Source organism: Odontesthes bonariensis, chromosome 4 (genome assembly GCF_027942865.1).
Source record: "Odontesthes bonariensis isolate fOdoBon6 chromosome 4, fOdoBon6.hap1, whole genome shotgun sequence".
Classification (NCBI taxonomy): Eukaryota; Metazoa; Chordata; class Actinopteri; order Atheriniformes; family Atherinopsidae; genus Odontesthes; species Odontesthes bonariensis.
The window spans coordinates 27,574,171-27,586,226 of NC_134509.1; the positions used below are offsets into that span (position 1 = coordinate 27,574,171).

The window sequence follows — 12,056 nt, forward strand, 5'->3', positions numbered from 1 at the left end:
ACAGGCGACCTCCACAAGTCCCTTCACGTCCAAACCACTGGTGAGGACACCTCACATGAGGCATCACTGTGGCTCAACCAGCAAGACTCTACTCCACTTGACATTAACAGACTTTCTGTTGTGAACAGCTGTTTTCCAATCCTTAAGCTTGACATTTAAAGAAGACAATATGCGGAAATAAAAGATCACGATAATGATAATAGCTGTGTCAAAACCGAAGCCAACGTCGTATGCGTGATGGATTTGCTTCAGTCCACCACTGAAACAAACCATTGTACACACAGGTGTATCTTTAGGCTTAATATTTAACATAATGTATTTAAATCCTGATGTTTTTCTTTTGTCACTGTAAATACTACTGAAATAATAGTTCTTCATCTCGTATGTTGTTAGAAATAAAAATAAATGGAACAAAGAACATTTTTACCAAATTAAGATGCCACAAAAAGTTAAATCTTCATATATACATACTACAGTGTTGTCTAATCCCCCTTCAAACTGACAATTAAAGTACTTTACACGACAGTGGTTCCTTTTTTTTTTTTTTTTTTTTTTTAATACACACCAGTCAGAAATTCCGTTATTACCGCCAACCTAATATTGAAAAGGTCCTCCTCAAACTGCCAAAACAGCTCTAACCCATCAGGATGTGAACAGGGAGCACCTGGAGTGTATCTGCACGAATCATGAGTCACACATTTTAACATTTTCACCACCCACAGCATACTTCAAACATACCTGGTGGACTTGAAGGTTATAGCTCCATAGGTTATACATCATTCCCCAATGGTTTCCCCAACTGTTTCAAAAGACTACTAAAAACTTACTTCCACAATTTGGCCTTTTCGTGGATTTTCTCTACCTGTTGATACATTCTGTCCCTGGTCATGTTCTCTTGTATTTTACATCAAGTTGTTGTTCGCTTCAGATGTACTTTACTTCTGCATGTTTTCTTATGAGCCTGTACACATGTATGTATACTTATACATGGTTGCAGGCAATTACGTGTATTTATACATATATATATATATATATATATATATATATAAATATGAATGCTCAACTTCAAGTGTGTAATAAATTCAAATTCAGCTCTGTTTAAATTTGTTTTTGGGATATCCCCCCCGCGCGTCTGACATAAGATGGAGCTCGATCTGACCAGCAAAAACAATTTGAAATTGCAGCAAAAGAAATCCTCAGCTGCCGCCTGAGCACAGTCACTCAACAGCACTGTGATTTTGTGCAACCTCCTTTTTCCCCCAAAGTGCATGAACATAAAGGTGAAGCTTTTGTGCATTTAACACACGACTGTCATGAAGCTTAGCTTTAATTTAGAACCAACTGTCTTCATAACAGTCTGCAATCCGCAAAGACAACTTCCATCAAAGTATTTCCTGTGTAAAAAATGTGTTTATTATCATGAATGACACAGATGAAAACCTGATCTTTTTCTTTTAATATCTTACAGAATATGCAAACATGTTTTACTGAGAAAATAAAAAATGAGGAGAATCAAAATTACATTCTTTTGACACATGGACATACACCAGGAAAAAAAAACCAGTTTGATCATCTTAAAGACAAAAGTATAGAAGCCTAAAACACACAATCAGTATGTTCATACCGACTTAACAACGTCTGGAAGGAAACTGATGTGTGTAAACGTTTAGTAATCTCACTGGAAGTCCCTCTTTCCCATTTTGCATTATTAACTGTAAAAACCTCAGCGTGGACTTATACCGGCACATGAAAAGAGAGATCGGTACCCTCTGACCAAAACCAAAGAAAAAAGTGAAAATAAAAATATCATCAACGAGGCTGTAACCAAGGAGACACTTCAATCACTGAACAAACAGCAGACTCTTAAACTGTCAAGATCACCAGAACAAACACGCCAATAACACTATTGCACATCGTTATCCCTTGTAAACCAGCAAAGCGGCATCATATTACATATCAACCTTCCATCTTTACTGATGTTATCTTGCAATAGAAATGCACACATCTTAAACCAGTCTCAGAGGTGTAGCACAGTAGCCATTCTACAACATGCACTTCCTCGCTGTTTGTGGTAAGACCTGACATTAAAGGCACTGCATGAAATGAAGTAACAAACTTCAGCTTTCTCAGACTCTTCCTAACATGGTTACCCTTTATGATCTAACAATATTCAGTTATTGCTCACAAGCTGTTCTCTCTCCTAATCTGCTTCGCACAACAGCAAAAATGACCCCTTTATGTGCAGACCCTCCGTTTGTCGTCAAACAGTTTGCGCACGGTGTAGACCTGTGAAAAGACAGAGCAATAAATTAAGTTAAATACAGTGTGACAGGCTGAGCTCGAGCTGCATAGGGTGTTGTCAGGGATCTATTTACCTGAGTAAAGGCCACACACAGCATTACCAGCACACTGGCACACGACCAGAATGAGACCCTCCAGAGGTTATCCTCCAGAAGGTTTCGGTCTCGTGCCTCAAAAGCCCGGAGCACCGTCTGCATCTGCCGGCTGCGCTCCAAGCGTCTGTGCAGGGAGTCCATGGACTCCTGAGGGGAAAGGAAGAAAACACGGTAAGTCGGAGAGACATATGGAAGATACAATATGACAAGATACTCTAGAACTTTTCGTATCTTTGAATAGACATGACCTAAGATGATATGAGATGTACACACAAGATCTGTAAATAGATACAGAAAACCAGGGTTTTACGGGTTTCCCCATATGAAGTGTTGGATTCATGTCCTTCCATATTTGCACATAATCTGTCTAAATGTGATTTGATGGGAGTCGAAACTCTTCAGAGATGGTTTTTAACATTTTTTTTATTTTTTTTATTTGTTTATCAGAAGAACATATAAACATTGATATTACAGTTTTCAAAACTCACATGACTTCTCCGATTTTTTATTTTGTTTTTCCCTATCCCCATCTACCTTTCCCTGTATAAAACATACATCACCATACTGTCATAACAAAAATGAGACAAAACAAGTACAGAAAAGAAAATAAATAAAAAAAAAAAAAATAAAAAAAAAAAAAATAAATAAATAAATAAATAAATAAATAAATAAATAAAAATAAAAATAAAAAATAAAAAGGGGGGGGGGGAGCAGCGATCGGACGGCATTGATAAGCTAAAAGGCAATAGTATTTTACTTATTTATTCTGTAAATTTTTGTCACATGATGACATAATAAACCAATCACATCAGTCTATGTATTATGAAGGCAGAGATTTTATGTATGTCACGAAAAGGTGCCCACTTTTGAGTAAATTTTGCCGAACTACCTTTAACTGTTAATAAAATCTTCTCCATCTTCAAGAAAGACCTTACAGTATTAAGCCATTGTGAAGTAGATGGAGGTGTAGGAGATTTCCAGCAGAGTAAAATACAGCACCTGGCAAGGAGAGAACAGAAAGCCAAGACCTCCCCCTGCAGGGTGGACAGGTTAATTGAGGTCCCTGGAACTCCAAAAATGGCAATTAGTGGATCGTTTTGGATCCGGATTCCAAAAACCCCTGAGAGTACGGAAAATACATATTCCCAAAATTTTTGTAAGCTTGGGCAAAAGAAAAACATATGACTTAAGTTGCAAGGTGAAGTCTGGCATCTGTCACACTGGTCCAAAATTGAAGGGAAAATTTTAGATAGACGGGATTTTGAGAAGTGGACTCTATTTATCACTTTAAATTGTATAAGCTGTAACCTGGCACATGGTGTATTTTGGCGTATGCTGAGGACAACTTTATCCCACCACGAATCCGACAGTTCAACACCCAATTCACGTTCTCAAATAATTCTGTTTTTTCCCGATGAATCGGGCTCAATTGTCATAAGTTTCCCATATATATTAGAAAGGGGTGATTTCAGATTAGGTGTCAAAACTAGAAGGTCGACCCATGGTGGGTCAGCAGGAAGAGCTGGAAAATTTGGGAACAGCGAAGAAACACAATGTCTAATTTGGAAATAGAGAAACAGATGGGAAGTAGGTAGATTAAGTTTTGAGGACAACTCTGAAAAACTACGAAATGCACCATCTTTGTATAGATCTCTTACTGTTCTAATGCCCCTCTCATGCCAAATTCTGTAGGCAACATCAGTAGTCGCAGGAGAAAATATGTGATTTTTTAATAGCGGAATTTTATATGAGGGAGACATAAATTTAAAATGGGACCTAAATTGTGACCAGATCTTGAGTGTAGAGAGCACTATAGGGTTTGTAGTAACAGGGGATAATTTAATTGGTAGTGAAGAATAGATGATTGAGGCAGGCGACAAAGATGTAGAGATCGATTGAATTTCAAGTTTACACCAGATCAGGTTAGGTGAATTTAGCCAAAAAATTAATTTATGAATATGTGAAGACCAGTAATACATTGCAAAATTGGGTAGTGAAAGACCACCACTCACGGTGAACTGTTGCAGTAGAGAAAGCCTCAGTCTGGGGGCCTTTCTGCCCCACAGAAAGGAAGAGATCATCTGATCCAGGGACTTGAAGAACTTTTTAGGCAAATATAAAGGAATACATTGGAATAAAAAAAGAAATCTAGGTAGAACATTCATTTTAATAACATTAATTCTGCCAATTAGTGAAAGAGGGAGAGAGTTCCACCTCTGAAAGTCTGATGCGATTTGAGAGACTAGGGGGGCAAAATTCTGAGAGAACATTGAGGGCAAAGTACGTGCAATATTAATTCCCAGATACCTAAACCCTGAGGGGCTGAGTCTGAAAGGAATGTCAGATTGCCCAAGTTCTAAAGCTAATGAATTTACTGGGTAGCATTCACTTTTAAGTAAATTAATTTTGTAGCCAGAGAAAGATCCAAATTTTTCAAGAATATCCAAAATTGGAGGAAGACTATGTAAAGGGTCTGAAACATATAAGAGAAGGTCGTCTGCATATAAGGACAGTTTAAGCTCAACACCAGAGCGGCCAATTCCATGAAAAGAAGAGAGGGATCTTAGCGCAGCAGAAAGAGGTTCAATAGCTAACGCAAACAGGAGGGGAGAAAGAGGGCACCCCTGTCTCGTACCACGTCCTAACGGAAAATAATCAGATTGGACGGAATTAGTAACAATACAAGCCTGAGGAGATGTATAAAGTAGCTTGATCCAGTCCACAAACCTTTTTCCAAAACCAAACCTATTGAGAACAGCAAAGAGGTATTCCCATTCCACTCATCAAAGGCTTTTTCGGCGTCAAGAGAAATGATCACCTCTGGAGACGTGGGGCAATGAGCTGAAAAGATTGCATTCAATAATGTACGAATATTGAAAAACAAATGGCGACCTTTAATGAATCCATTCTGTTCATGCGAAATAATCTGAGGAAGCACCGTCTCAAGCCGAGTTGCGAGTACTTTAGCCAAAATCTTAAAATCCACATTTAAAAGCGACAGGGGTCTATAAGACTCGCAAGCAGTGGGATCTTTACCCCTCTTCAACAGGAGAGAAATTGAAGCCTGAGCTAAGGTGGGGGGCAACAAGCCACGCCCCAGGGACTCATTATAAACCTCAAGAAAAAGAGGGGCTAACTTGTCTTTAAATTTCTTGAAAAATTCGGCAGGAAATCCGTCCGAACCGGGGGCCTTACCACTCTGCATATTTTTGATAGATGTAAAAATTTCTTCCAATTTAATGGGAGCATCTAGTTGATCAGAGACCAATTTATTTATCCTAGGAATGTCAATATTCTGAAGAAAGGCAAATAACTCATCCGAGTCGGATTGTAGTTCAGATTTGTACAGATCACTGTAAAATTTCTTAAAACTGTCACTGATGGAGACGGGATCGGAAACGAGATTGCCCAACTGATCCTTGATTTGTAATATTGTGCGAGAGCTAGCTTTTCGTTTCAGTTGGTGTGCCAGGAGCCTACTTGGTTTTTCTCCATGCTCATAATAAGAAGCTCGAGATCGAATCAAGAGACGCTCCGCATCAGATGTTGTTAGGAGATCAATTTCCGTTTGGAGATCCTGTCGTTGCTTCAGTAAAGCATGTGATGGATTGATCGCATTTTGCCTGTCAACATTCTGAATTTTTGTTGATATTTCTGATATCTTAGCATGTAGATTTTTATTAACCTTAGCTGAAAAAGAAATAATCTGACCCCGAAGATAAGCTTTTAATGTTTCCCATAATAAAGAGAAAGAAACCGTGTCGCTCTTGTTAAACATAAGGAAATCATCAAGGATGAACTTATTGAATGACTCATCTGATAACAGGAGACTATTAAATCTCCAACAAGGGCAAGAACGAGGTTTATTCATGAAGTTTATATCAAGGCTTAAAGGGGAATGATCTGAAATAATAATTGGGTAGTATTCAGAAGAAGTGACTCTGTGCATTAAAGAGCCATCAACAAAAAAGTAATCTATACGGGAATAGGACTGATGTACATGAGAGAAAAAAGAGTAAGTCTTTGTTAGTGGATTATGTGCCCTCCATGGATCTATATACCTATTTTGAGTCATAAAATCCAAAACTGATTTAGACATATTTGACTGTGTAAAGGCCCGAGGTGAGGAGCGATCTAATGCTGGGTTCATTACACAGTTCAAGTCCCCAGCAAGAATCAACAAATGCGTGTCAAGAAAAGGAAGTGTGCTAAATAGATTATTAATAAAACCTGGATTATCAAAGTTTGGTGCATAAACGTTCACTAATAATACCGGGGTATGGAAGAAGCAACCTGCAATTATAAGAAATCTGCCATTTGCATCTCGTATTATTTTGATGCTGTGAAATTAACCTTCTTATTAAATAATATGGCTACTCCTCTAGCTTTCGAGTTGAAGCACGAGTGGTAAATCTCTCCAACCCATGAATATTTGAGCCTGGACCAGTTTGCATTCTGCAGATGTGTTTCCTGTAAAAACACTATGTCAGGGTTTAGCCGCTTCAGATGAGAGTTTATTTTAGATCGCTTCACTGGACTGTTAAGACCTTTAACATTCCAACTTAGGAATCGAACAGCAGGTGAAGTTGAGGAAGCTTTCAAATCAACGGACATGTGACCAGTCGTTTATAACAGAAGTTGAAAGACATTGCCATCTCTCCTATTCCACCCCCCACCCCCAGAAAAGAGGAAAAAAAATAAAAAATAAAAAAAATAAATAAATAAAAATGAACATAACCAAACATTGCCCCCAACCCCCCACCCCTTGTTTTTAACATTTTAAAGCTGGATGAGCATCAACGGCTCCTCTAAATTCCTCATAAATCTTTGTTCATGATATGATACACAGAAGCAAACAGATGTTATGATCAGAACTTGATGGATCCCCTTACTTTAAGGTTACGTTCACCTTCCAGGCACATTGTTCAATTCGGATTCAGTACAGAGCAGATTTGACGGGTCACAATCATAATCACCCGATTTTCATTGGCACATATGTTCATTCGATATGTTTTTGTGAGCTTCTTTCACAGACAGCGTCAGAATTGAGAGATCACACGGGATATATTAGACTGAGACAGAATTTTGAAATGGAAGTTATTGCAGCAAATTGAACCTATTTTGCTCTAAAGGACGGCAAACAATTGTCAGATTTGTAGGAAGGGACTGAGAAGGACAGGAAAAGCTAGATGCTAGCTTTAGCTGTTTTGGTGGAAATTTCTAGCAGTGCACAGAATCAGATATGAGCGTCCTCACTGATGTTGCATAGCCACATACTGGATGTAAATCTGATCTAGGATCGCATCCTGAAGGGACACAAAACTGACTTGTGTCACATTGGAATTCACGATCGGATTCATCTTTTAGACAGCCCTAAAAGAAATAAATGAATTTGTGTCACCTCAGCACAGTAATCGATCGGATTCGCTTGGATCATTTCAGTCATATTTCCTGCAGAAACATTGAATTCTTGAAGTTCACAAACTCTCGTATATTTTCCAAATCATCACCAAGTTTCTTTAAAAGACCAAAACCAACACTGCATTTGTCATTATTTCGAAATTTCCCATTTCCCCAACCTGTCTGTGACTCTCAGTCCCGAGCTGATGACTAAAGAAAAATGGGTCACACAATTTCCTTTTTTATAGCAATACAAAACCCAAACAGTAGCTAATGTACGTTTGGAAAGCCATTTGTAGGCATGAGCCATCAAACTCTTTCTAACAGGACAGCGTATGTTAGATTGATGCCAACGACATTGCAATACTCAAATTCATGCCTAGTCTGGTATATATTTGGCCCTTCTTTATTAAAATCATGCAAATCACCCTGATGTCTTCCAGCTTGTATTCCAGCATGCTTCCATCAGGCTCCTCTATCCCCGGCCACTCGTCATCTCCACCCACGTCTCCTCCTTGTCCCTCAATGATGATTTCAAAGAACACCATCTTCTCTGAGAAGCGACTGAAGCTGTTGTCGAAGCAGATTTCATAGTCTCCCTCCTCTGTAGGCTCCACCCTGGGATTACAGGAAGTAAAACGATGAAAAATAAACATGGCAAAACATCTGCATAGCCAGTCATATGAAACGTGATCAAGGGTTCAGGCCACTTACACGTGGACTCCATCAGAGCGGCGAGACTCAATGATGAGCTGGACGCCTTTAGGGGAGATGACGGTGAAGTCTACATCCATACCAGCACCAGCTATCACCTACAAGAACACATACACACAAAAATGCAGTTAGCACTCATTTTATAATCAAAAGAAAACATTTTTGGGATAAAGAGAAGAAATCTGGGGCTTTTTAGTACATAGTATGTATTTTAAAGTACCCATTTTAAGCTAGTTAACCAATATATCATTTTATTGTGGGAGTCTCCAAGAATAGGATCACAAGCCTCAATTTTTAACAAATAAATCACTTCCCTTATACTGTAAGCTGCTGCCGCACTTGTTATCATCTTCTCTCTAAAACACATCCTGAAAGGCCCAGTCGGCTCTCATTGGTCTTGAAAAATGGTGGAGCAGTTCAGCTGCTTCTCCTTAGTTTAAGGGGCTGCCGAACAAACCATTATTACTGAAGTTGTTCTGCAAATGAGGATGTCACCCGGTTCTGGAGGAAACGCTGGAGAATAAGACTCCATTTACAGAAAAGTTATTTGACTTCACCTAAACTTGGTCTTGGGCCTTTTCTGCCCTCATAAAAGATGCTGAGTTTACAAAATACATTGGCTATGAGCAAAAAGACAAAAAAGGTTACCGTGTATTGTGTTTTCATTGGCCAGTGTGAAAGATGTAATGAGGTAAAAAAAAAAAAACAGCAGAAAGATGGGAAAGAATTCATAAGGGCTTAAAAAATAAGTCCATCTTTTTACAGAATTATTTCATGCATGTTATATTACGATGGACAAACTGTTGAAAACACTTTCAGTACCAAAGTTGGTCATTGAAATAATAAAAAAAAAGACTCAAAAGGGAATCTACTGGTAGCACAGACTCATGCTCCTGTCCTAATGAATCCCAATTAAAATGACTGCATTCAAATGAATTAGCATTACTTTGACTGTTGTTGCTGCAAGGGACTGTGGGACGGCATCACCTCCTTTTCTGTCATAAAGGATGATGTGCTGTATACTATGCTAAAGAGATAGTAAAGCATAACCCAATTAGATGCTTCCAGGTCACTTGCCTTAGTTAGGAACCCTCCAAAACAAAAATGGGCTTTAAGTGCTTCTTATTATGCTAACTTATGCCGCATTGCGTCCTCTCTCCTCCCGGCAGCCAGAAGTCATTCCCATTTCTGCATCCTTAAAGAAATTACAACCCTTTTAATGCACAGCGATATAAATGAGGAGTGACGAGAGAAGAGGCTTCCACAGGAGCTCAGAGCCACAAAACACAAATGCCCCCTATGCAGTAGATTTTCTTTGGAGAAGTGGCATAAATACTGGGCCTCCACATATGCTTTTTGACACAAATTTAGACTGACACAGTGGAACCCACTATTTTTCCATGAGGCGGGTTTCTCCTCATGGCTCTTCCTTTCATCTTTTTCTCACATCGCAAGAGGCAAGGAAACAAGGGGCATGAGGAAAGCTGGGGGACATGTTAGCATGAAATAAAAAGCACCCTTTTTTGGCCGTGACCGTGCACTTAAGGTTTCAAGCAGGTTCTAATAAAGTTTCCATCTGAGACTTGATCAGCATTGATTTGTAAATTTAAAATCAACATAAACTGATGCTACCTGCATTGTGATTTCTCCTCATATAGGTCTAGTGCCAATGAGGCTTTGTAAAGTCAAACAATTTGAGATACAGAATGATGGAAAAAAAAACTGAAACCAGCAACACACTTTATTTTGTGGACTCATTTTCTGGGTAAACAAAGTCAAACATGCAGCGCATGAGCATGTCGCTGCAGCAGTGAATATTCAACAGTGGCTGATATCCAAAAGAAATTATATGACCTTAAAGAAAAAGGTCAGAAACTAATGGCAATGCGTAACATCTTGCCTCAGGTAGGCTAACTTTTATCCAAACACCCTTAACTGATAATTAACTCAGAGTTGGTCACTAACTGCTATTCTGTTGTCGAAACATCGAGTTTAGACTTGAGAATTGAGATCATTTCAACATGAAAGTTAGTTTTTGTGAAAAGAAAATAGTAAAATATGGATGTTGTAGGGGTGATATTTAGTACAGCTGTCATGAGTGGGTTTTATGCATTATGTTCGGGACACTTTGAATCAAACACTGTCATGTGCCCCTCTTAGGAGAGAACAATAATTTCACAGAAACTGAGACCTTCCCACTTCAACAAACAGCTGCTGACGACGACAACTTCCCACCACATGATGTATTAACATGTATGTAGTGTTTTTCTAACTGCACTACTTAGTTTTGACTGTAGCAGAGCTAAAAAAATCATCTAAGGTATTTCTAGATGATATTTTCCAAAGCACAAATGCCCACAAATGTCTGTATTTTTAAATTTTCGCAAAAATCCGTGATAGGGGAAATATTCCTTTTCAGCTTTGATTTTTGGTCAAAAAGTGCAAAAAGCAAAGATGTTGCCTCAGGCTCTGTGATATTTTTTTTCTAAAGTCTAAAGAAATGTTTAATGGCATGAATATTTCAATGCATCATGAAAATAAGTATTGTTGTAGCCCTCGATGAGAGAATGGTTAGCCTATATCTGTGTAGGATGAGAATATTAGACAGAAGCAGAGTTATAACTTGTGGTTTTGTTCCTCTAAAATCTCCTATCATGTGTTCCCCTGGTGGAACAGGACATCACTTCAGAAAAAAGTTGGAACAACCAGGATGTTAACAGCCTGATCACATGACTCACTGTGACAATGACTTATCTCAACTTCTGTCATGACTGATCTTATTGCCAACTCGTGCATTTGTGCCCATCACGTTTACACTGCATCCTTACGCAAACTAGTTTTAGATCAACAAATCTGACGTTGTGGATTTAACCACATATTTCTATCTTTTATGGAAAATATGAACATGAATTACAAAAAACTTATACATGAAACATTCAATTCAATTCAGTTTATTTATATAGCGCCAAATCACAACAAGGTACTTCGCAGATACGGTCAAAAAATATATATTTTTCTCAAATATTCACCACACCGGTCTCACATACCTACTCGTGTAAAAAGAATGGAGGGATATTGTATTTTTCTGACTGAAAGAAAATGCAGTTTAATGCACGTTGATCATACCAGTTGCTAATGATAGCAACTGTTTGCTATCAACAGCGCCTTCATTTATAAGCTTTCGTTAAACATGTTATTAATTGTGAAGACAACGAGTGGTTGGGTTTGCTGGCCACACATATAGTTACCTGATATTCGACCTCCATCGTACCGTTCTTTACTGCTGTCTGAAAGAAACACTCGGATCTTCCGGCTGGTAGCAGAAACGTAAACTCGCTGTCTTGGCTTTGTCCGAAACAGCGCACAGAGACTGCACACCACAGAAAGACTACCGCAAGGCCCAGCAGCCGCGCTCTGCTCCTCACTCTCATCAGGTTAACATCCATGACAAATATATATATGTATATAAATGTATATTTCCACACACAGGGCTATCTAAGTTCAGCCATCTCCTTCGCATCCCTCTTCCGCAGCTGAACTTTGCGA

General features: G+C 38.7%; 2 protein-coding genes across 2 annotated transcripts in view; one reads left to right on the top strand and one right to left on the bottom strand.

The window, feature by feature from the left end:
- Positions 1 to 1,092, top strand: part of LOC142378855 (dynamin-2-like) — a 30,040-nt gene extending 28,948 nt beyond the window's left edge. Inside the window, exon 19 of the mRNA XM_075463786.1 lies at positions 5 to 1,092. Coding sequence (XP_075319901.1) covers positions 5 to 44 — 40 coding nt within the window. The 3' untranslated portion in view covers positions 45 to 1,092. The remainder of the gene's footprint in view (positions 1 to 4) is intronic.
- A 344-nt stretch (positions 1,093 to 1,436) lies between these two features.
- On the bottom strand, positions 1,437 to 12,056 carry tmed1b (transmembrane p24 trafficking protein 1b). Its single transcript, XM_075463793.1, has 5 exons — positions 11,759 to 12,056; positions 8,511 to 8,608; positions 8,225 to 8,414; positions 2,376 to 2,543; positions 1,437 to 2,286 (listed from the first exon to the last, which is right to left on the bottom strand). Exons 1-5 carry the CDS (start codon positions 11,954 to 11,956, stop codon positions 2,236 to 2,238), a joined length of 705 nt encoding a protein of 234 aa, XP_075319908.1. The 5' UTR covers positions 11,957 to 12,056; the 3' UTR covers positions 1,437 to 2,235.